General features: G+C 40.7%; 1 protein-coding gene across 1 annotated transcript; it reads right to left on the reverse strand.

Annotated features, from left to right (window-relative positions):
• Positions 1-2,536: 2,536 nt before the first annotated feature.
• On the reverse strand, positions 2,537-7,302 carry LOC129149773 (lysozyme C). Its single transcript, XM_054718867.1, has 4 exons — positions 7,115-7,302; positions 6,015-6,179; positions 3,967-4,045; positions 2,537-3,433 (listed from the first exon to the last, which is right to left on the reverse strand). The coding sequence occupies exons 1-4, from the start codon at positions 7,248-7,250 to the stop codon at positions 3,367-3,369; spliced, it is 447 nt and encodes a 148-aa protein (XP_054574842.1). The 5' UTR covers positions 7,251-7,302; the 3' UTR covers positions 2,537-3,366.
• Positions 7,303-26,262: the final 18,960 nt, after the last annotated feature.

A 26,262-nucleotide genomic window follows, 5' to 3' on the forward strand; every position in this document is an offset into this window, starting at 1 on the left:
GTTCTTCTCCAAAATCTATTTTAACCCTTTGTTTGCTAGTACTTTCCTATCAGTTCAAAACCTTGCCCAAAAAGTCTGGGCAAAATATGTATATTTATCAGTTTACCTGGCATCTATCTTCTTACATTGAATCTCAGTAGCTTTTGCCCTAACCAGTTTGGCTCAGTGGCTAGAGCATAGGCCTGTGGACTGAAAGGTCCCAGGTTCAATTCCGGTTAATGGCACATGCCCGGGTTACAGGCTTAATCCCCAGTAGGGGGTGTGCAGGAGGTAGCCGATCAATGATTCTCTCTCATCATTGATGTTTCTATCTCTCTCTCTCCCTCTCCCTTCCTCCCTGAAATCAAAAAAATATATTGAAAAAAAAAAAGAATATCTGTATGTTTGCTAAGTCTGCCATAATAAAATACCACAGGTTGTGTGGCTTAAACAACAGAAATTTATTTTCTCACAGCTGTGGAGGCTAGAAGTCCAAGTGAAGGTCAGATTTGGTTTCTTCTGAGGCCTCTCTCCTTGGCTTGCAGATGCCGTCTTCTTGCCGCATCCTCACATGGTCTTTTCTCTGTGCCGGAGCATCCCTGGTGTCTCTTCCTCTTTTTAACATTTTATTTGTTGATTTGAGAGAAAGGAAGGGAGAGAGAGAGAGAGAGAGAGAGAGAGAGAGAGAGAGAGAGAGAGAGAGAGGAAGGGAGAGGGAGACATTGATTTGTTGTTTTACTTATGCATTCATTGGTTGATTATGTGTGTGTCCTGACTGAACATCAAACCTTAAACCTTGGCGTATTGGGATGGCACTCTAACCAATTGGGGCTCTTCCTCTTTTTATAAGAATACCAGTCCTATTGAATTAGGACACCACTCTTATTACCTCATTTAATATATATATATATACACATACACATACACACACACACACACATACACATATATGTACACACACACACACATATATGTATATTAATTTCAGAGAGAAAGGGAGAGGAGAGAGAGAAAGAAACATCAATGATGAGCAAGAATCATTGATCAGCTGCCTCCTGCACACCCTACCCTGGAGATTGAGCCTGCAACCCAGGCTTGTGTCCTGACCAGGAATCAAAACATGACCTCCTAGTTCATAGGTCAATGCTCAACCACTGAGCCACGCCTGCTGGGCAGGATATCTTGGTTGTGGGAAAAAATGCATCTACGTGAGGAGCAAGGGGTCCTAGCCCCACACCACCCTCAGCCCAGGGTTCCAATGACGGGAAGACAAAGCAGCTCTACCTAATACGTAGAAACAAACACAGGGAAACAGCGAAAATTCGGAGACAAAGAAACATGTCACAAAAGAAAGAAGAAATTGCCAGAAAAAGAACTAAATGGAATGGAAGCAACAAATTATCAGGTACAGAGTTCAAAACAATAGTTATTAGGATGTTCAAGGAACTTAGTGATAACATCAAGGAACTTAGTGGCAACTTTAAGGAACTTCGAGAGAACATCAATGACATAAAAAAGGACCAATCAAAAGGAAGAATACACTACCTGAAATGAAGAATCATTTCAGGGAATAATACTGGAGTAGAGGACACCGAGATTCAAATCAGCAATTTGGCATATGAGGAAGCAAAAACCATCCGATCAGAACAGCAAAAAGAGAATGGGAGGTGAGGAGTGGAACTGGTGAGTATACATCTCTAACCTCAGAAGTGTTGCTGCAAAAGGAAGAAGAGTTAGAGAGTTATGTAGGGTCAATAGAGTTATTTGTAATGGAGGTTATTAGGGCAGTTTGCACAATGGTGGGGTAATTGCAAAGAGGGAGAGACCCAGGATGCAGGAAACAGCCTACCTTGGAGCAGTGAGAGGGATGAGATGGAGATTGCATGTGGAGACACTGCCATTGGCAGGAGCAGAGGCCCTTCATCCGGGTGATAGCAGGGCAAGAAGGAAGAATGGACCTAGAGGAAGGTGTGGGCCCTGACAAGGGGAGAATTGTGTATGAGATTCTTTCTATTCTCTCAGTGTTCTCTGCGGCCAGTACTGAGGGCAGAGGTGGGCAGAAGGTGAGTGGTCAGGCACCTGTGCTACGGCTTTGAAGAGAGAGGAAGGGAAGTAAAATAGTAATAGTCACTTTGGAGAGTGGGGACACCAATCCAGAAGGATTGCAGACAGGTGACTAAGATGGCCTGGCAGACTTGAGGGCCCATATAAAATTTATGGTTATGAATTTAAATGTATTTTTATTCATTTCAGACAGAGGGAGAGGGAGAGAAACATCAACAATGAGATAGAAACATTGATTGGCTGCCTCCTGCATGACCCCTACTGTGGATCAAGCCCATAACCCAAGCATGAGCCCTGACAGAGAATTGAACCCTGACCTCCTGGTACTGGCCAGCTGTGATTATGAATTTAAAGTGAGATCTGTCAGCATGCCTATGGGTTGTTGCTTTTTCCCAGCAATGTAACCGGTTTGGGTACAGGTGAGGTATAGGAAAATAGTAAGAGGGCTAAGTTATTTATTTATTTTTTTGACATTAGAGAAAGACAAGATATAGTCCTTTAATGAAAATGTTTATTTTATTTTTTTACAACACTATAAGTTCACACTGGTGGTTAATTAGCAATTATTTCAATACTTTCATCTGCCTCCAGTTTTAGGCATAATGCATGAATCTAAGCTTATAAAATTAAGAAACAGCAACAGCTAATCTAATCCTTCTTGATATTCCTTCATGATCAGCAAGATACATAAAAAAGTTCTTTAAGGGGCTAAAGTAGATGGATATATAAATTGTGAGTTCATTTTAAAGCTGTATAAAAGTAACATTCCTAAGAAAGCATTTAAACGAAAGATCACACTTAATAAAAACAATATTCTTAATGCAGGCTATGTCCATTTTCAGCTATTTGGCATTCTGTTCCTTTGTAAATTTTAGATTGCCCAACAAAGAATGGTTATCTTTTACTGTTTTGGGAGATGAATGAACAGATGAACACATCAAATGCCTACTCAGCTGAGATTTTGCCCAAGGTCAATGTGTTTTAAGATAGTCTTTTGTTACATATTTATCAAATATGGAGGAATACTGGTGTCATTCAAGATGAAGTCTTTGATTAAGAACTGAATGTACTGGAGACGTATTTGGTAATAAGACTTTAGGTAAATTTTCACCAGCCTTAGCCCATCAGCACACTGAAACATGTTGTAGACTTACTACCCAATCATTAACACGTTAGACAACATTAGCCTCTTAGAAGAAAGACCATATTTTGCTCCTGCTTCTGTAAAAACATTGTTTATTTGAAAGTGTGAACTTTTACTCAACTACTACTCCCTTATTATGAAAACGAGACAAAAGGAGCTGAAGAAAGAAAGCTGTCCAGTTACACTCCACAGCCTCGGGTATACTGACTGACATCTTGGTTTTGACAACGATTTCTCCAAGCCACCCTGTAGGGAAAGGTGAAACAAATGGTGATAAGGTTAAAGCACATCTTCATTGTGATAGACGTACATCAAATCCTTTGACAAATTATTTTAACACTATATGAAATACAGGCTATTGATAGATCCACGTATTGCTATTTATTACATGGAGACATGTACACCAAATACTTCACTTCTCCCCAAAGCCCAGGCTACAGCATAGTATGCTGACCACGAGAGTCACGTGCATTCCCTAACAGCCACTGCAAAGTGCATTCTACATTTACCTCATTCCAAACATTTCAAAATAGGACAAGGAACTGGAAGAGTGTAGAGAATCTTAAAAATTCTAGAAATCCCCCAAAATTAATGGAGGAGTAAGAGAAAAAGATTCTGAATCCGTTAAAATAGATTGCTTCTAAGTGATACTTTTTTTAGCGTAAGTCTAAAGCTGCAACGTTCAGTTCTCAGTAGGGTACTGAGGTCCTTGAAAATCTTCTCTCACCTCTCTCCTAACACAGGGCAAAAAAGCTTTCCCCTTTAACGCTTACACATACCATGCTCTGATGCCTTGTGGATCCCTGACAACCCTCTTTGCACAGGTTACAGCCTGAGTGATGTCATCTTGAAGCAAAACTGAAAAACAGGTGGTGAGGAATGAAGACAGCTTTCACAGAAATTTCATTTTAAGTTTAGGTTTACCCATTTTATTCTCTTAGGCTAAGACTAAAGAATGTTAGTGTCCATTCTTTTAGAATGGACACTAACATTCTTTTACACAAGTTATGTGAATGTTGGGAGGAAACTCAGATACCAAAGTCATTGGAAGTTCTAGAATTATCAAGTAACAAGAGACCTGGTGCACAAAATTCGTGTACTTGGAGCGGGGAGGGGCATCCCTCAGCCAGGACTGCACCCTCAGTCAGACTTCCTTAGCGCTGCCGTGGAGGCAGACAAGGCTCCCACCACTGCGGCTGCACTAGCCAGCCATGAGCCCGGCTTCTGGGTGAGCGGCGCTCCCCCTGTGGGAGCACACTGACCCCGAGGGGACAGCTCCTGCATTGAGCATCTGCCCCCTCGTGGTCAGTGTGTGTCATAGTGACCAATCGTTCTGCTCTTCGGTCGATTTGCATATTCGCCTTTTATTATACAGAATGTGATAGATAGTTCTTTTTATAATAGGCACTACTAGAAGAAAAAGAGGAACTAACCTAGTAATTTTTAATCAGCAATTCTACTACTAGAAATTTCCCCTAAAGAAATAAGAGCCCTGGCCAGTTTTTCTCAGTGGTTAGAGAGTGGGCCCACAGACCTGAAGGGTTGAGGGTTGAATTCACAGTCAAGGGCATGTACCTCAGTTGCAGGCTCGATCCATGGCTCCAGTCTGGGCACATGTGGGAGGCAACCAATCAATGTGTCTCTCTCACATTGATGTTTCTCTCTCTCTCTCTCTCTCTCTCTCTCTCTCTCTCTCTCTCTCTCTCTCCTCCATTCTATCTAAAAATAAAAATAAAATAAATGGAAAAAAGATCCATTTTCCTCCAAAATAAAAGAAAAGAATAAAAATAATATAAAAAATTAATAAACATAAAATAATAAAGATTGGTATTTGTTAACATATAAATAGTTTTGTGTGATAAAGAACAAATTGTAAAGCAGTATAATAGTACAATTCCATTTTTGTTAAAACACACGTGCCTGGCCAGTGGGCTCAGTGGTTGAGCATCAACCCATGAACCAGGAGATCATGATTGGATTCCTTGTCAGGGTACATGCCCAAGTTGTGGGCTTAATCCCCAGTAGGGGGCATGCAGGGGGCAGTCAATCCATGTTTCTCACATCGATGTTTCTCCTGCTCCCTTCCTCTCTCTCCAAAATCGATAATAATAATAAAAAATAATCATAAAAAACACCACACATTATTTACATGTTTATACGTAGGTATATTTGTACATGAGATAGCTTTATATTCATATATATGATTGATATATATTCTATCTAGAACAATATATACCAAAATTTACTAGTAGTCATAAATCTCTTGGTAGTACGAATTTTTATTCAATGACCACAGATTATTATATAATACAAAATATTTTTAATATAAATTAACTGGATACAAAAGAATATTCTAAGAATAATCTTTTCTATTAGAATTTTAACATTTAGAAATTTAACAATATCAGTTTTATAATACTTCTCCAATATTTTCATTCTTATGATTTTATTTTATTTTTTAAATTCAGAGTCACCTCTTTTTTTTTTTTTTTAATCCTCACCTGAGGATATGTGGGTTTTTTTTTAATTTAGAGAAAGAAGGAGAGAGAGAGAAAGAGAGAAACATTAATTTGTTGCCTTCCATACCCACCCCAACTAGGGATTGAACCCGCAACCTAGGTATGTGCCCTGACGAGGACTCGATTCCAAAACCTTTTGTTGTACGGTATGATGCTCCAACCAACTGAGCCACCCAGCCAGGGCGAGATGGAGTTTTTGTAGGTCCCTGTTGAATTTTTGAAAACCTTTTCATTTGTATTGAATCTCTATTCTTGTAAGCATAACCAGATGGGTCCTGCGCCCTCACTTAAACGCTACTTTCTCTTACCGCTGCAGGATATACCACAGGCGTTAACTGATCTTGGGGTTTTGCCATCATTACACCAGTAGCGGCTATTGATCTGAAATATCCCATAATCAGTGCTTCTGTCTCCAGGATTGTAGTTTGTAGCTCGTGTGTTGTAACTACTTTCCCATTTGGCCAAACACATCCCTGAAAAGAACATATTTTTAGTAATAAATAGCAACGCCATATGACATATACTGCATACCATAATCAGTTCTATATAGCTCATTTTATTTTACTAATGACTTACTTTATAAGTATAAAGATGTAGAACAGGAAAGACTATTTCATAGTCCATCCATATATCCATCAAACTATTCACTGATGCATTCAAAAATAGCTATTAAGGGGAGGTGTTTGAATTCAACCTAAATATACAGTGATAACATTGACAAAAACGGGCTAAAATACAAAGTAACATTTACACAGGCACATCTTGGATTGCATAGGAGAAAATGAAAACAATCAACTAGAGTGAGTAAGAATAATGAAATGGCATTTCATGCTGCATTTCAGGGATCTTGACATAAACAGTGATTGAGGGGGAATAGGTTCCTTCTGCCCCTGTATTGAGATTTCAACATAATTAAAAAAAAAAAAAAAAAAACTTTGCTATGAAAGCTTCATGTCATGCAGGGGAATTAAAAAAGAGAAAAATGCTGCGTTATTCTAGGCTCACAGAGCCCAAGTTCCACCTGGGAAATAGCTGGAGTCAAGCACCAAAGACGTGGCAGAGATTGCTCAGGTGCGCAAATGCATTAGTCAGCCTACATGTCCACTGAGTCTGAGGCAAGTGGCAAGCTTGGTAGCACTCGAAGAGTACAATGGGTGGTGGTTTATGTAGAATGGTGCAGAATTTTGCACTCCATGCCCTCATCCCTTCATCTAGCATTTCTGGTTCTAAAGGAACAAGTTGATATATATATATATATATATTTTTTAACCATTTTAAGTATACAAATCCTCAGCTAACTTTTTTTAAAGAAGCCCATTCACGCAAAGCCCCTTTCTCATTATTCATCCTCCATTAGTATCTGTTGCACACCTGGCTGGCTATTTGGAAGTATGGAGAGTTAACTTACAGTTTGCCAGGCTCACTCCCCTGTAGCCATCCAGTCCAAGTCTTTTCAAGGTTCTGGCCAGCTCACACCTCTCATAGACCTTGGCCTGGACAGCGACAGAGAGGAGGAGAAGCCCCAGAGTCAAGAGAGCCTTCATGTTGACTGCGAAGCCAGACCGCTCAGATGGCCAGGGTAGGCTGGTCCCAGTATTTAACCTCTTTTAACTTCCTTCTTCTCCTGGTGGTTTGGAGGCTCCACCCCTTGAGATATGTGGAAAACGGGAACTATTTTTTGGTTCACTGACTTCAAAAGGTTAAAAGAATTAATCCACAGGACATTGATGAAATGACATTGTTTAAAGACCTGTCTCAGGAAGGATTGGTATTAGCACTATTTCCAAAACAGGAACTTTCTTTTATTTTTATGAATTTTAGCAACTCTGAAGAAAAACAAAAACTACACCCACAAACGAACACTTTACACAAACTGAAAATGAGCTCGGATTTTTCATTAACGTTCATTTCATTGAATTGTTTTGTGTGCATTCACTATGCTGTTTTCATCTTTTTCAACTTAAAATTATTTTATGTACTCGGCATAAAAGAACGTGACACCTTCTCTGTCGTTTTAATAGGTATATAGCACCACATGATGTTACCCAGCCAGATTTCTACGTTAACTTTTTTGTAAAAATTTTTTAAAATATTTTTTATTGATTTCAGAGAGGGAGAGAGAAATAGAAACATCAATGAGGAGAGAGAATCACTGATCAGCTGCCTCCTGCACACCTCACAGGATTGAGCCCTTAATCTAGGTATGTGCCCTGACCTGGAATCAAACCGTGACCTCATAGATCAATGATCAACCACTGAGCCACCCCCGCAGGTCTACTTTAATTGTTTTTGTTACTATGATACGTGTTTTATTTATAAATGAGCCTCATGAGAATAACATCCCTAACACCTTTTCAATAATGCCTTACCTCAGATTTCCATGTTAAAACATAGGGGTCATTATAAGTTGGGGAACTTTATAATCAAACCTACAGAATAGCAGAATATGCTGCTTGAAAACCTGCCCCTTTGCCAGAGGATTATTTTGAGCTGGAGGCAATTACGAAGAAACAGACCCACAAAAAACTCTATACTATGTGCCTGAAGCAGAACAGAAATGTGTACAGAAGGTAATAACCTGCAATAGTACATGCTTGTCAGCCCTGAGGCAGCACATACCAAACTTTACTGACTGGCTATTATCTTCCGTTATATTTAGCTTCCCACGGTTCGCTGCCCTTGGGAGACTAAGGCTCTTTTCCTCTCTCGTCATTTCTCTAAAAATGTTTGGTTCTTGGTGAAGATGCTTTGAAAACCCAAGTACTAGCCACCTCTTGGAGTTACTCAACCCTGCATTTCTCCCGAGCATATATGAGGTGTGCATGTTCATAAACATGGTTATTTTTTCTTTTTAATCTGTCTTTTGTTACAAAGTCCCAGCTGAAACCCTAATAGGATAGAAGGGAAGGGATTTTTTTCCTCCTGTACAGTTTCTGGCAATGAGGATGGGGCGTTAAAAGACTGGGATATGCCGCTCTCCCTAGAGACTGCAGTTGAGATATGGGATAAGTGACAACAGACAAAGGAAGGTGAGGATTCTTACCATGTCAGTGTTCCATATCAAACTACTCAAAAGAGGAGGATAAAATTTTCACCTTGTCTCTTCCTTTCCAAATGTATAATGGTGGGAGAAAACCATTTGTAAAAATAGATCTTGAATTATGACTCTTATAAATTTCCTTCGGGGCACTCATAGGTTATTGATTCTTAGCTTGCCAGAAACAGTCAGGTTTTCTTTTGTCTCTGTCTTTTGTGTCATTTTTCATAAAAATGAAAATCATAAGATGAGCATCTCGATTTGTCTTATTTTATGTACCAAAAACTTGGCTTTGTAACCAGTGAGAATACGCTCTGGTTTCTGCCACTTGTGGGTGGGGTGGGGCGTTCATTGTCAAGCTTGCATCAGGCAGCCAGCTAGCAGCTGGCTAAGAACCTAAGACTTGAAAAGCAGCATTCTCTTTGTCTAAATGTGCCAGCTTTCCAGAGAGTATGTCATATATACCACATATATTTTATATATTTTAGAGGCCTGGTGCACGAAATTCGTGCATTAGTGGGGGGGGGGGGTGTCCCTCAGCCCAGCCTGCACCGTCTCCAATCTGGGACCCCTTGAGGGATGGGTGACTGCCCATTTAGGCCCAATCCCACCAGGACGGGCCTAAACGGGCAGTCGGACATCCCTTTCACAATCCAGGACTGCTGGCTCCCAACCGCTCGCCTGCTTACCTGCCTGATTGCCCCTAACCAATTCTGCCTGCCAGCCTGATCACCCCCTAACCACACCCCTGCCAGTCTGATCAACGACTAACTACTACCCTGCCTCCCCTGCTGGCCATCTTTGCCCACATGGGGGTGGCCATCTTGTGTATTGGGGTGATGGTCAATTTGCATATTACCTCTTTATTATATAGGATATATATATATATACACATATATATATGTAATTTCAGAGAGGAAAGGAGGGGGAGAGAGAGAAATAAATATCAGTGATGAGATAGAATCATTGATTGGCTGCATTCTGCAAGCTTCACACTGGGAACAGAGCCTGCAACCTGGGTATGTGCCCTGACAGGGAATCAAACCATGACCTTCTGGTTCATAGGTTGAAACTCAACCACTGAGCCACACCAGCCAAGCTGGAGAGTTTATCTTAATAAAGAGTCCCAGTATATAAAGAACCATTGTTATGTCTACCTTTGTTGCCTTGTTTGTGCTAGAAAAATTCAGATCCCAGTATCTCCTTTCCAGTAACACTAATGAATGTGTCTGTGATTTAAGGTGTCTCACTTTGTGGGAGATAGAAGTTTCTTTACTGCCTGTGACAATGAGGTCTTTGCTTTCTTAGGCTATCTTTGGAGTGGCTCTGCATCTTGAGAAATCTGCATGCTTTATACACTCTTTGGAGACAGCTCTTGTGTCCATGGTTAAGCCATAAAAAGGCTTACTGGTATGTAGTCACAATTGAAATAGGTACCTCTTTGAAGATCTGGTCTTTCACATCTAAAAGGATTTTCAAGAGAGCTTTTATACTAAACAAATGTCCTATTGGAAGAAAAAAGAATAAAGAAAGAGAGAGAGAGAGAGAGAGAGAGAGAGAGAGAGAGAGGAAAGAAAGAAAGAAAGAAAGAAAGAAAGAAAGAAAGAAAGAAAGAAAGAAGAAAGAAAGAAAGAAAGAAAGAAAGAAAGAAAGAAAGAAAGAAAGAAAGAAAGAAAGAAAGAAACCCATAACTGGTTTGGCTCAGTGGCCATCAACCTGTGGATTCAAGGGTCCCAGGTTCGATTCCAGTCAAGGGCATGAACCTTGGTTGCAGGCACATCCCCAGTAGGGGAGTGTGCAGGAGGCAGTTAATCGATGTTTCTCACTCATCGATGTTTCTAACTCTCTATCCCTCTCCCTTCCTCTCTGTAAAAAATCAGGGAAGAAAAAGACATTCTCAGATATGCAAGGACAGAAAAACATTGCCTCTTTGCACCCGTTATCAGGAAGGGTCTGAAGGATATGTTCCATTTTTTACAAAGAGCAAATAAGAGAGGAAACAGGGTTCTAACACAGAAGGGAAGGGGAGGAAGTTACCAAATGAAGAAAGCAGTGTTGTCCAACGTTGACAGCTGTGCTGCAGGTGAAACAGAGGCCGATCCAGACTGGAGCAAGCGGGAGCGGGGCCTGAGAGTGTGGATGAGCGTGGACTTCATGGGGAAAACAGCAGAGAAGGCCCGGAATGTCCGAACCCACTGAAGAGGGGATGGCAGTTCTGTATGACACTCTGGGTAATGAATCAGTACATGAATAAGTATGCGGAAAGCTAAGCAAACAGAGAAACAATGACTAATCCCAAGAAAAAACTTAAGAATGGAAACAACCAAATTATGCTATCATATTATACTCACCTGTGAGTGCGATTGCTTATAAAGAGGAACAGGTCAATGGGAGAAAAAAGGGGACATATGTCATACTTTCAACAATAAAGACTTTTAAAAAATAAAAGAGAGGAATAGCAATGGCAGGGGGAATTGAGAGAGAGCTAATTTTCATCTTCCTTGGTGGAGATAAATAGAAAATATCTATGCTTGAAAATTGAGAAATAGTAGAATTAACATGGTCTTGAGACATATAGCAGTAAATACTAGAAGGAGTAGCTAGAAAAGTGATAAAGGGATTACCTCTAATGTTAGGCATTACATGAGAAAGATTAGGGCTATTTTTCTTTTTTTAAAAATCACAGAGGCCCACTCCAGACTCTAGACTTCAACATTCCGACTCTGGAACATGTGGCATATGTGGTGCTGACTGATGTGGCCAGACCCCGGGCCCAGGCCCTGGATGTCCTTCGCTGTGACCCCTTCTGTTACGTGGCAACCTTGTCTGTTCCTTGCAGGACCAAGGAAAGTCACAGAAACTGCTGGAGGGAGAAGAGGTTGGGCTAAGGTTGTCCTGAGCCCACCTCCCTCCCCCCCCCCCCGCCCGAAAAGGAAAGAAGTTAAATGTTCATTTTCACTGAGCAGTAAAGTGGCATCTAAGCTATATAAAAAGTAACCTGAGAGACTATCTTAGTACAGTGCCATTTTGGTAGAATCATTTTATTGCATAATTAATATTTTTTAAAAACTGAAGAAAGCTCTCACAAGAATAGCCTTTGTAGTTCTTGGAATAAAGCACAAGTTGCCAGCTCCTGCGACACTATATCTCATGCAGGCTTTCGTTTGGGAGGCTCAGTCATTGAGGGGGAGGAGAAAGAGGAGAGAGAGTCACTGAGGCCAGGGCCATTGAGGAGGCAAATGTGGCCAGAGCTAAGATGATGGGTCTTTGGACTTCCTGGTTCAAAGGGTGTCAGAGCCCTGCATCCCCACTTCCAAGTGGGGCCCAGAGGGAGCAATGGCAAGGAGCCTCTTGGAGGGCATGCAGCTGCTGGGAACACGGAACATCCATTGCCCTGCCTTGGGATTCCACGAATCTCAGAAAACGCGCTTCCTGCCTTTGAATGCGCCTCAGCAGCGTGGGCTCTAACCCCAGTGTGAACATCTCAGGCATGGCCTGGAGCTCCGAGGTCTTCCTCAAGCTTTGCAGTTTCTGGACTTTGTAGTTTCTTGAGATGCTTGGAAGCTCCTGGGCTGGGAAGCTCCATGTGTTAAAACAGCTTCCGCTAAAGAAGCTAAAAGGACTCAATGCCTCACCACTTGGGGAAGTGGGACTTAGAGATAAGTTTAGTTTGATTTAGAAAAATAAAGCAAAGTGATGTTTCTTGCACCCACTCACGGTATGCGAATTTATACCCACTACACTATTATCTATACTATTTGATTTAGACTTGCTCTGATTAGACTGTGACTGGAGAGTGGGAAGTGAGAGCCCTAGAGATTCAAGTGGTTTCCTGACAATGGCTCTTTGGTTCCATGATTCAGGTCTCCATTAACCCCGGGGGTAAGCCTCGGTGTTTGGTTTTCAGTGACTCCGACAATTGGGACAGACCTCTCTGTCTTCATAGTCCTTTTCAGTATAATTTATGGCACCACTACTTTTTGTGACTGCTTCTGCAATCCTGTTTTCTCTGTAAGCATTAAATAATTGAAATTACTTTATGAGGAACATGAAAAACTACATGGGGGAAAAAGCCTTCTAAAATGACGGGCACCAGTCAGTCAATCAACATTGTTTGTCTTAATGAAGGAGGCATTGGCACGGGTTTCGTCAAAGAGAAGAAATAATCACTTGCCAGTGAAGCAATCCGTTTCCTTGGAGCTGTTAAGCCCCTTGGGAGACCATCCCTGTGGAGTTGGGCTCAGGGATGCAGAGAGCCTGGTCTCACCTCTGCTGAGGCAGCATGGCTCCTGGGAGGTGCAGGGGCGGGCGAGTTGGGAGGTGGGAGCCGAGGGTAGAGGAGGAACAACACCTAGCCCCTCTCCAGGCTGAAAGGTTAAGGTGAAGTCATTCCTCACTCAACTAGTGGAGCTGCTGGCCTTCGTCTGGCTGTACAACAAACAGCCTTGGAAACAGGACGGGCACTCCCAGCATCTGCTCCCTGCGCGGCCAGCAGCCTGGCTGCGGCTCTGAGAACATTTCCTGCCTTAGGAGCAGGGCTTGACCCCCACCCAAAGGCTAAATTGTGTTGGGTCCTGGGGTGCATGGAAACGCTGGCAAATGGTAAATAATTTGGGTCTGCCTAATTCAGACCAGTGTTTTCCCCCCAGGCATTAGCGATCACTTTCTGTCCTTTTAGCTCTCAATATCCCTGTCATTTAACCCCCCGCTCTTTGCAAAATAGCAGGATCATTTCTTTCCGGAGTCTTCTGACACGATCCAAATTCCAGAAATCATTTAACTTGTGTATTTAATTTACTCCATGGTCTTGCTGTTGTTGTGTGTTGAGTCAGGTTCAAACCAAGAGGAAATAATGAGATTTAACACACAGCAGAGGAATTAATTCTACTGTAGGGCCAATCAATACCGTGCTACACGTTACTGTGTTTGAAACCCACCACGCAATCACTGAGCCTAATCCATAGCACTCGCCTAGTGAAGTCTGCATGCACTCTCCCACCAGTGACAGCCACTTTACCCTTGCTGGCATCTGCCCTGCACTCGCCCTCTTCTGCGTCTTCACTCCTGCTCTTTCCTCCATCTGCCATGCAGACACTGAAAAAAGTGCGCGATGTCTGGTGAAAACTGGTGAAGAGAAATGAGGTTGGAGGGGTGAGCATGGCAGTGCGATTTGAGACGTAATTCCCAAGACAATGAGAAGCTATTCATAAGCATTAAACTGGAAAGTAACAGGATCAAAAGCTTTTAAAGATTGGATTCAGGGACTGCTGCCAGAGAGATGACCAGTAGCCCAGGCTGGTGTGGCTCAGTTGGTTGGAGTGTTGTCCTATGCACCGAAACATTGCTGGTTGGATTCCCGGTCAGGACACACACCTAGTTTGCTGGTTCAGTCACCTGTTGGGGTTCATATGGGAAGCGATCAATTGATGTTTCTCTCTCACATCGGTGTTTCTCTCTCTCTCTCTCTCTCTCTCTCTCTCTCTCTCTCTTCTCTCTCTCTCTCTCTAACATATATATTTATATATTTTAAGTGACTAGTAATCTAGATGGCAGATGATGGCAGGGTAGGGTTCAAGAGATATATAGGAGGTTTGACTCATCAAGATTGGTGATTACCCAGAGATAAAGGAAAAGGGAAAGATAAATGATACTGGTTTTTGTTTATGGAATGCTTACCAAGTTAGTTACTTAATAAACACAACCTGTCATTCTTGCAGGGCCTTGAGGTAGGCATTATTTCCATTTACAGAGGAAAGACTATGTGTCACCGAGGAGAGTTACTTGGCCACAGAAATATACCTACGAAGTGGCAGAGTGGGGATTCCGATTCAGGGCCATCCCAGGGTCTGTTCAGTGAACCATGTTCACTTGTAAAAACTGAAGTGAAAAGGGAAGATATTCTATGGACATACTATAACTTCTTTGCCTATCTCTTGTCTGATTTTAGTTCCTGCTAGAGTCATGCAAACCCTTTTTTTATATATTTACTTTTAAAGTGAGTTTTCTCTAAGAGGTTGGTCTAATACCAGGCAATGCCATTGAGCAATTAGAGACTATCTTAAAAATCAATATGCTTGGTATGTGAGCAACTGATAATTCTGGATGACTTTTGATTTCTTTATGAATACTTTCTGAACACGCTATTATTTCTGTTCTCTTTAAGCTTCCAGGTCAATGCAAATAGAACTTGGCTGGATCTCATTTCCCCTTTTCATGCGATAAACAAATGTTTTCCTTCCCACTTTGGTCAAGTTACAAAAATCCCTTCTGAATTTACACAATAATTGGGCATTCAACATTGAGAAATTATAATGAAATAGCTAACTGATTTTTCAACCATGTGGCAATGTAATTTTGTTTGCAAAGAGATGAAAATGTTCCTACTTTCATTTCCTCTTTTCAGAAGAGTTCTCTGATTTCATTTCTTTATTAAGTAAGATGTTCAGGTGTAAGGTTCTCTATACTCTTTACATTTGTGCCAATGCAACTGCATATTCATTAAAATTTCACTCATTGAACTAGAAATTAGTGATCTCAATATTTTTTTAAATATATTTTTATTTATTTCAGAGAGAAAGAGAGAGGGAGGTAGAAACATCAATGATGAGAGAGAATCATCGATTGGCTGCCTCCTGCATGCCCCCTATTGGGGATCTAGCCCATAACCCAGGCATGTGCCCTTGACCGAATCGAACCCAGAACCCTTCAGTCTACAGGCTGATGCTCTATCCACTGAGCAAAACCAGCTAGGGCGTGATTTCAATCTTTAAATTAGCTCGATATCATTACAAAATGTTGGAGGAGAAAAGAAAATTGTTGAAAATAGGGGAATAAGATCATACACTTAGGTTGTACTAATTTTCTCCCTTTTGACAAACAGAAACTTTATTTCTACCCTTGGCAAGCAAATAAGATAATATACTTAACTTCTTAAGAAAACAAAAGATTTTTCATCTATTTTAGAGAGGAAGGGAGAAGGAGAGAGAGAGAAACATCGATGTGAGAAAGATACATTGGTTGGCTGCCTCCTGCACACCCCACATCAGAAATCCAGCCCACAGCGTGGGTATGTACCCTGACTGAGAATCAAACCGGCAACCTCTTGGTGCATGGGACAATGCCCAACCAACTGAGCCATGCCAGCCATGGCATATGCTTAACTTGTTACTAGCAATAATTTACATGTACACATTTCATTGAAGGTGATGTTATTCTCTCTTTTGGCTTCACTCCAAGTTGTTCTGGATGTAGCCACAGGACTTCTCACCCCTCATCCTTGGGTCAGTATTATACCTTTGTGAGATAACTGATTGCTGGCACAGAATCAACTCAGTCAAATAGGAACTGAACTCACAAACATGGCACCATTTACACACAGGTCTCACCGTGAGCTGACCCATAGGTGATAGGATCCAGTACCAGTTTTTCACACATTTATTTTGGAAAATAGTTTCCTTGACAGCTGGTTCAAAATGATTACCAATTAAAGAGTAGCGTAGTAAGTTAGAAGTGTTATAAAAATATAGACTGGCTAACTGCTTTAAAAATGAATGAATGTTTAACATTTAGCAAGTAAAAATATTTTAAAGTTGGTTTTTTTTTTAATGTGTTATCTTCTGGAATAGAAAAGTCAACACACATACACACATGAGTACTAATTTTGGGAATAAAATGAACCTAAATATACAAAAACTACACTTAAAATACCTTCCATATGTCAGAAAGTCAGTCACCTTGCAAGTTAGGTACTGTGTACTGTGGTGTATGGAATTTGGTTGAGACCTGAATTTCATTATGGGACTACTGACATGACTTTCCAAGTAGCCTCTGTACCTCCAATTTCTCTCCCCCCAACCCACTCTGCATCTGGAGCATGCCAGCCTTGAACTCAGGGGATCCAGTGTTTAGAACACACATGTCAATCACATGTCATCTATGACTTTATTGTCAATCACTGTGGTTTACTGTCATAATGTCCTTAGATTCATCATTATGAGCTCTCTGAGGCTGACATTCCTTTCAGGCTATTCCTCTGCTTTCCCAGTGAGAAGCACGCTCAGATGTACAATGTAGACATTTAGCAAAATTGCCAAATTCATGGTGTAAAAACATGCATTTCACCTACAATTAAGGTGTTGCTCTCTTCGCTTGACCAACTTGTGTTAAAATAGGATTCTGACATTACAAGTGATGCAAGAAAGCAATACAAAGTTGCATATAAAAACCAACCACAAATTGTGGAAGGGCGGGCCTGTCAAACATCAGAAAGCAATTACACAAGATAGCCTAGAATTTTAAAAAGAGAGAGGATAATTTTTAAATCAAAGTTACCTCGGACCTCTGGAATAAATTAGAAATAAGACCACATGTTTGAGACACAGGATTCCTTATGCCAGTGTAGGTAAAACATTTTTGAAGGTATAATTCGACACTTCATTTAAAGTCAGTAAGGGGAAAAATTTTTTTACTTCAATTGCCAAGAAATTATAATATGAGCAATTGAATTATGGAAGAAGGTCTCGTGTAACACCTGGCTATCATGTTTAGTATTTTGTCCATTAATTAACTCAATAAAGGATAAAAGTTGATTGGATATCTTCTATGTAAGAGACACTGTATTCATGCTGAGGATGATCCTAAGGTGGAGAAGCATGATTGTTTTCCCTTCAAGACATGAAAACCAGCAGTTACATCCAGTGTAACAGCTGCTTTAACGTTGGTCTGCACAGAGTGCCGAGGAGCATGGGGGGAACCCAGGTCTGTGGGGAGGAGAGAGCGAAGGCTTCACAGCATTTCAGCTGAAGGAGACCTGGAGGGAGACAGGGTGTTGTTCCTGGGCAGGGGGGGAGGAGACTGCGGTGGAAACTTCAGGGCTCCCTCCTGCCTGGTTGCCCTCCTTTCAGGCACAGGGAGGATTAGATTCCCCGCCTCCTGGAGTGGCAGAGCTGTGGGTGGAATTGACTTGTGTCACATCTAAGCTGAAGCACTTAATTGCTGGTGCAAAACCCTCCAGTGCCCTTCGTCTGCCTTGGCAACTGGGAAAAGCTGGATGTGTCAGAAGGCGTCGCTCCCCCCGTGGGGGACCTGCGAGAGCCTGGGTGCCTGAGAGACTGTGGAGAACAGACAGACCACTTGCTGAACCGTGATAGATGTCATGACATGGGCAAGAAATTAATCGTGTGTTAAGCCATTGACATGTTGGGGTTGCTCTGTTATTCCAGCATTTCAGAGAGAGGTAAAACACATTTAAAAATAAAAGAAACGGAGAATAGACAAATATCCCATGTAAGTGGATTCCCAGTAATTTATGTGGTCCTTTGCCCTCAAGGAAGTGGAGTATAACTTCCCGCTCCTTCACTGTGGGCTGTGCATAGGGACCTCCTTCCAAATAGCACGGGGTGGAAAGGATGGGGAAGAGTGGTCTTCCAGTGGGAAAATGTAATCAACATCACCTCAGCCATGCGTCCAAGGTCAATGGCAGCAGTGATAAGTTGATGGTATGCATTCTAGATATGATGTGATAAAATGTGTGTGACCTCTATTATCTTCTTCCCCAAAACGCATAACCCTAGCCTAATCATGAGAAAAAAACATGAAGAAAATCTTAAGGTTTATTCTACAAAATACTTGATCAGTACTCCTCAAAACTGTCCAAGTCATCAGAAACAAGGAAAGTATGAAATACTGTTATAGCCAAGATGAACTAAGATAAAAAGGACATGATAACTAAATGTAATATAGTGCCCAGGATAGGATCCTGGAAAAGGAGGACATTTGGGCCCTCGCTGACTTGGCTCAGTGGAGGGAGCATCAGTGCATAGACTGAAGGGTCACGGATTGGATTCCAGCCAGGGGCAGCACCTCGGTTGCAGGCGTGGTCCCTGATCCGGGCTGGGATGTGGGAGGCAACCAATCAATGTGTCTCGTTCACATCGATGGTTCTCTCTCTCTCCCTCCTTTCCACTCTCTCTAAAAATCATGGAAAAAATATCTTCAGTCAGGATTTAAAAAAAAAAAAAAGAATATTTGGTAAAAACTAAGGAAATCTGAATAAAGCATGAACTTTAATAATAACATATCAATATTGATTCATTTCTTTTAACAATGTCCCATACTGATGTAAGATGTTAATAATAGGGGAAAGTGGGTATGGGTCTACAGAAACTATCTGTACTATCTTTGCAATTTTATGTAAATCTCAAACTATTGTAAAATTAAAAAAAAAATTTTTTTAAAGGAGGTATAAGCCCTAACCTGTTTGGCTCAGTGGATAGAACCTGTTTGCTCAGTGGATAGAGCACTGGCCTGCGGACTGAAAGGTCCCAGGTTCAATTCTAGTCAAGGGAATATACCTTGGTTGCATGCACATCCCCAATAGGAGGTGTGCAGGAGGCAGCTGATCGATGTTTCTCTCTCATCAATGTTTCTAACTCTCTATTCCCTCTCCCTTCCTCTCTGTAAAAAATCAATAAAATATATTTTAAAAAATAAAAATAAAATAAATAAATAAGGAGGTATAAGAGAGGACATGGTGTGTTCTGAAAATTCAAAGTGGGGAGTGGGAATTAAGAGTTTGGCTAAGAGGCAAAAGATCTTTTATGCTATTCAAAGAAGATTCACTTTTTATTTATTTATTTATTTATTTATTTATTTTATTACTAGAGGCTCAGTGCATGAAATTCGTGCACTGGGGTGGGAGAAGGTGTCCCTCAGCCCAGCCTGCACCCTCTCATAGTCTGTGACCCTTGGGTGATGTCTGTCTGCCAGCTTAGGCCTGATCGAGCCTAAGCTGGCAGTTGGACATCCCTCTCACAATCCAGGATCCCTTGCTCCTTACCATTCAGCTTGCTGCTCCTTAGCGCTGCTGTGGAGGCGAGACAGGCTCCCACCACCACCGCTGCACTCGCCAGCTGTGAGCCCAGCTTCTGACTGAGTGGCGCTTCCCCTGTGGGAGTGCACTGACCAACAGGGGGAAGCTCCTGCATTGAGCATCTGCCCCCTGATGGTCAGGGTATATCATAACAACCAGTCATTCTGGTCATTCCATCATAACGGTCATTTAGGCTTTTATTATATAGATTTTATTTCTGTTAATCAGAGGATATTTTCCCATTGATTTTTAGAGAGAGCGGAAGGGAGGGAGAGAGACAGAGAGAGAGAAAGAGACATGGCTGTAAGAGAGACATTAATTGGTTGCGTCCCACACATGCTAGGGATTGAGCCTGCAACCGAAGTATGTTCCCTTGACTGGAATCGAATCCAAGACTCTTCAGTCCACGAGGCTGACACTCTATCCACTGAGCCAAACCGGCTAGGGCTAAGATTCACTTTTTAAAATTATATAAGCTGAGTGAGGGATCCTTAGATCTATGGATGGACCTTAGGAGTGTTGCAAAACCTCTGAATTATGTAAAATTATATTGTGTGTATGTGTATATGGATGTTTTTCTCTGAAGGAGGTCAAAAGCTTTACTTATTATTCATTTGTTCTTAAAAGGCAAAGTATGTAAAATATGTTAATAATAAATGCTGAAGGCCATGTAGAAACTCTGGAATAGTCTGAGCAAGAGAAATAACACATTTATTTTTGTGTAAAAAAAGATCACCCACCCTTTGGTAGTATAGTCTAACGTGATCTGTGTGTGTGTGTGTGTGTGTGTGTGTGTGTGTGTGTGTAGAAAGAAGGAAGAATTAAAGGCAAGATGATAGTAAAGAAGTGATCTTCTAACTCTTTTGATTGTGGCCCACCTTGCGGGGGTAAGAAATGATCCCATAACTACCTTTATCCTACCTTTGTCACTTTCCTGAGGAAAAAGTGCTGAGTCATTCCAATGCAACATCATTTTCTTAAACCAAAATTTGGTGGGATTATATATACATCTACTTTAGCATTAGAATTGTGTATGGTTACTATTTAAATAAAAATGTATATAGATCTTTAAGAATAACTATAAACCTAGAGCAGTGTGGTACAAATCTACATTTATGGGAAGTTAGAATTAAAAAGCAATAAAAAGCAGGAACTGAAAATCATGACACTGATAACAGGCATCCTTTCTGAAGATTAGGGTAATTCCAACGACTTTTGTACAGTAACATTGCGTTCAGCCATATTTCTTTGTAGAATGGAGTTTAACCAGTAAACCCTATTACTGACTAATTTTAATTTATTAATGCAATATTTCAGTAATCCTTAGCAACTCACTTATGTGGTTATTAATAATTAAATCTTTGTTGCATATGCAAATGAAAATATATGGAATTGTACATCAGTAGTCCTTAAAAAGAAAATAAGCTTTCATTTTTTTTATAATTTCATGGTCTCTTAGGAGTACTGAGGACTACAAACCATGCTTTGGGAAACTGCTATTACAATCTACAAGATAAAAGGCTGAGCTAGAAGAATGCAGGATGCACAAGAGGAGATAAAAGATATGAAGGGATCAGAATCAGCAGAATTTTTTATTGCTTGGATGAGGCGATATAAGGTAGAGGGGAAAAGCTAGCTTGATTTTGGGGTTTCTGATGGGCCAATTATGAGGAATACAGGATGGTGGATAAACCTGGACGGGGATAGGATAGGTAGGAGAGAGGTGATGAGTCCAATTTGGAATATGTTGTGCTTGAGAGCCCAGGTAAGTATGCATTTAGACACATGGATCCTGAGATCCCTCAGCTCAGAAAAAAGGGTTTGGGATGGAACAGTAAGCTCCTAACTTAGGAAAGTGAGGCATTCATGTCATAGTGTGATTTCTCTAACATTTACAACAATAAATTGAAATTCCAATTTAAAAAATTCCATCAGATCCCTTGAAATAAAAATAGACAACCAGGATTAGGGAAGGGAGAAGTCAGATCAATTAAGAATCCCTGAGAGCCCTGGCCAGGTAGCTCATTTGGTTAAAGCAGTGATCGGCAAACTTATTAGTCAACACAGCCAAACATCAACAGTACAACACCTGAAATTTCTTTTGAGAGCCAATTTTTTTAAACTTAAACTATATAGGTGGGTACATTGTTATTAACTTAATTAGGGTACTCCTAAGCTGGCCTTTGCTAAAAACTCAAGGGATCAAAGAGCCGCATGTGGCTCGCAAACCGCAGTTTGCCGACCACTGAGTTAAAGCATCGTCCGGATACACCAAGGTTGCATCTATATGTGGGTCTTTAAGAATAACTTGTTGATCCCTGGTCAGGGCATATACAAGAATCAACTAATGAATGCACAAGTAAGTGGAACAACAAATCGATCTCTCTTTCTCTCTCTAAAAAAAAAAATCAATCAATGAAAAAAAATAAAATTAGCTCTCTCAGGTCCTCATTTCCAAGATGACCAAAAAAGGCCATGCCCTAACCAGTTTGGCTCAGTGGCTAGAGCGTCAGCCTGCAGACTCAAGGGTTCCAGCTTTGATTCCAGTCAAGGGCATGTACCTTGGTTGTGGGCACATCCCCAGTGGGGAGTGTGCAGGAGGCAGCTGATCGATGTTTCTCTCTCATGGATATTTCTAACTCTCTACCCCTCTCCCTTCCTCATAAAAAAAAAAAAAAAAAATCAATACAATATATTAAAAAAAAAAAAAAAAAGGCCAAGGCATGTGCGGCCTATTCGTTGTACCAGCTGTGCCCGATGCGTGCCCAAGGACGAGGCCATTAAGAAGTTTGTCACTGGAAACATAGTAGAGGCCACAGCCCTTAGGGACACCTCCAAAGTGAGTGTCTTCGACGCCTTTGTGCTTCCCAAGCTGTCTGTGAAGCTGCATTTCTGTGTGAGCTGCGCCATGCACAGCAAGGTAGTCGGGAATCATTCTCTTGAAGCGCGGAAGGACCAACACCCCACCCGGATTTAGACCTGCGGCTGCAGCCCCACGACCTCCTCCAAAGCCCATGCAAGGAGCTAAGTCCTTAAGGAGCGAAGAAAAGTTCTCTGGGGGAAAATAAATGGAAATTGTACTTAAAAAAATAAATAAATAAAATACAAAATAAAATAAAAAAGAATCCCCGAGATCCAGCCAATGCAACTACCTATGTGTGATTAGAAATTCTTGGTGAATGAAGTTTCCACTGCCTGATTTCTTGAAATTATGTTCCACACATCGTTCTTTCTCCTTACCAGTCTCTCCCTCTTCAAAGCATGGAATGTGAGTATCTGCTTATTTGTTGCTGTTTTACTTTTCATGGATGTATAACTTAATTTTTCCTGAGGAAAAAGTGCTGAGTCACTCCAATGAAACCAATTTTAAGTTTTTAACTGAAGAAATTTTTACCTATTTCTCTGTAGTCAACACAGGGATAGACATACAGAATATATCCAGCACCCCAGAAAGTTCACTATGCCTCCTTCCACTCAACATTTCTCCAAAGGCAGCCACACTTTTAATCTGTATTACCATGAGTTTTTCCTGTTCTGGGCTTCATAAAAATGGAATCAAAGAGCATGTTTTTCTTCATGTGTGGCTCATCTCATACCATATTATGTCTTTGAGATTCACTTATGTGTTGCCACTTTGTAATAATAGTTTATTTTTTTCTGTGCAGTAGTACTTTGTATAAATATACCACAATTTATCCACTCTATTATTGATGAATTTTCCATTTTTGTAAATATGAATAAAGTTGCTATGAATATTCGTGCACATGTTTTTGGTAGACACATGCACTCTCTTCTCTTGGGTATTATCAAGAAATGAAGTTGTTGGGTCACATAGGATAAGTGTTTGTGTAGCTTCGTTAAATTCTGTTAATTTTCCAAAATAGTTGTGCATAATTAGACCCCACCAGCAATGATGAAAGTTCCCACTTCTCCACACTCTTGGTATTAGCAGAACTTTTCATTGTAGCCTATCTAGTGGGTAGGAAGTGGTTATCTCTTTGTTTTTGAAAAACAACTTTCTTGAGGTAGAATATGCATAAAACAAACTTCACATATTTAAAGTGTACATATTGATTGACATATGTATACACCTCTGGGGCATTCACCACCAAGTCAGTGAACATATCCATCATCTCCCAAAGTTTCCTGTGCCCCTTTGTAATTTCTCCCTCCCTTCATCCTCACCTTCCTATTTCCAAACAACCACTGATTTGGTCTCTGTCACTATGAATGTGCATGTTCTGGAGTTTTACATAAATGGAATCACACAGTATCTAGTCTTTTTTGGCTAGCTTCTTCTTTAACTCAGCATAATTATTTTGAGACTCATCCATATCTCTGCATGTGTCAGCAGCCTATTATTTTTTATTGCTGAGCAGTATTTCATTGTAAAGCTTTGCCACAATTTCTTATGTCCATTCACCTGTTGACGGGTATTTGGGTTGTTTCCAGTTTTGGGCTATAACAAATAAAGCTGATGAGAACATTTGTGTTGAAGTGTTTGTATAGACACATGCTTTCTTTCTCTTGGGTAAATACCTAGGGTTAGAATGCCTAGATCACATGATAAATGCATGTTTAACTTCTTCAGAAACTGTCAAATGTTTTCCAAAGTAGTTTGGCCATTTTAGATTCCCACCACCAGCTTCCAGTTGTACCACAATTCTTGGCAACACATGGATGGTTTGGTCGGTCTTTTAAATTTTAGCCATTCTAATAGGTACGTAGTGGTACCTCATTTTGCTTCTAATTTGCATTTCCCTAATGATGAATGATGTCGCACCTTTCTTTATGTGCTCATTTGTCATTTGTGTTTGTTCTTTGGTAAAGTGTTTGCTGAAATCTTTGCCCATTTTTAAAAATAGGCTGTTGAATTCTATACCATGTGCAGATGGTATAAAATAGACAGATTAAACATAAAGCTAATGAAATTTAAGCTTTGGGGCCCCTCACTTGCATGGGCCTTTCATAAGGCCCTAGGAGGGGCCCTAAGGAAGTTTACATGGTCATATGTTTTTGTAAAAACTGCAAAAATGAGATATGTTAACTTCAAACAGCTAATCCTGCTGTTTCTTTGCACTCCAAATTCCCCTCCATTCACTTCTCCTTGTGTGTGATGTGTGGGGGAGGGGAAGGGGAACCTGGCTGTCAGCATTTTGGGGGTATGGTTAAGGGAGAGTAGACTCCACAGAGTGATGCGGATGTCAATCCTTCCATGCAGTTAAATTATTGCTAGTCAACCTGGTGTCAGAAATGAATTCCAGAGATACCCTTGTTATCCACTGTGCCAACGCATGTGGCATCGTTGTAAGAAGGTGCAGGGATGGAAGTTCTATTGCACCACATGTCCTACCACACTCAGCACCGTAAATACATTGGCACAGGAAGAAACATGAGGTTTGAAGTGTATAGTCACAAGACCCTCTGGGGAAATTCTGTCCAGTTGTCGGGGGAATAAAATTGGAAGCAGATGATTAGGTTCTCATCAATGCATAGTCAAAATAGAAGCTCTTTCCTGTCAGAAGTTTCTCTAGACAAAAACTGGGGCCATTAGCGTTCACTTCTGTTTCCCTCCACTCAGGAATCACAGTCCTGGCTGGTTGTTGTCCAATGTCTCAAAATAGTCATTTAAAAATATTTGTCTAATTTTCTAGTTCTTTATGGAAGGGGGGTAAGTACATATTCTGTTATTCTATGTACTATACTTTTAAAATTTTTATTTGTTGGTTTTAGAGAAAGAGGGAGAGAGAGGAAAAATACGTGGAATTGTCGTTCCACTTATTTCTGCTTTCATTGCTTGATTCTTTTTTTTTTTTAATTGTTTGATTCTTTATATGTGCCCTGCCTGGGGATGGACCCCACAACCTTGGCATATCCAGGCAACACCCTAGTCAACTGAGCTATCCCGCCAGGGCCTAGAACTTATTCTTGACTTTCATGAGCTTGACAGAAATTTATGGTACTTTACCTCATAGAAATGTTCCTTAATTTTGATTTGTCTGATTTTTCCTCATGACTAGATTCAGGTTATGTTATCTTTGGCAGAAATACTACAGAATCCTTCGATTTTTTTTTTGGATCTATATTCAAAATGGGGTTGCTGGATCATTTAGTAATTCTATTTCCAGGTTTTTTTTAGGAACTTTCATGTTGATTTCCATAGTGACTGCAGCATTTCACATTCCCACCAGCAGTGTACAAGGGCTCCAATTTCTCTATATCAACATTTGTTTTTAAATTAAATTAAAGTGGGGGGAGGTGGTGGTAGAAGGAGGCTTGACTTTGGGTGGTGAACACACAATACATAGAACAAATGATGTGTTGTGGAATTGGCACCCGGAACCTGTAAAATTTTGTTTACCAGTGTCACCCCAATAAATTCAAGAAAAAGAAAAAGAAAGTAGTTAATCCTAATGGCTATGAGGCGATGCCTCATTTTTTCTTTGATTAGCATCTCTCTAATGATTAGTGATATTGAGCATCTTCTCATATACTTGTTGGGCAGTTGTCTGTCTTCTTTGGAGAAGTGTCTATTCAAGTCCTTAGCTCATTCTTTAATCAGGTTAATTGCTTTTTTTTGTTGTTGAGATGTTAACATTCTTTTTTTTAAAATTTAATAAATCTTTATTGTTCAGATTATTACAGTTGT

The sequence above is a fragment of the Eptesicus fuscus genome, chromosome 7 (genome assembly GCF_027574615.1).
Source record: "Eptesicus fuscus isolate TK198812 chromosome 7, DD_ASM_mEF_20220401, whole genome shotgun sequence".
In the NCBI taxonomy this organism is placed as follows: Eukaryota; Metazoa; Chordata; class Mammalia; order Chiroptera; family Vespertilionidae; genus Eptesicus; species Eptesicus fuscus.

Excerpts from the sequence above, each read along its gene's own strand:
- LOC129149773 (XM_054718867.1), bottom strand. The coding sequence starts at position 7,250 with ATGAAGGCTCTCTTGACTCTGGGGCTTCTCCTCCTCTCTGTCGCTGTC. Across the intron at positions 6,180-7,114 it reads GGGAGTGAGCCTGGCAAACT|GGATGTGTTTGGCCAAATGG; the intron begins GTAAGTTAACTC and ends TGTTCTTTTCAG. Across the intron at positions 3,434-3,966 it reads CCACAAGGCATCAGAGCATG|GGTGGCTTGGAGAAATCGTT; the intron begins GTATGTGTAAGC and ends CTTTCCCTACAG.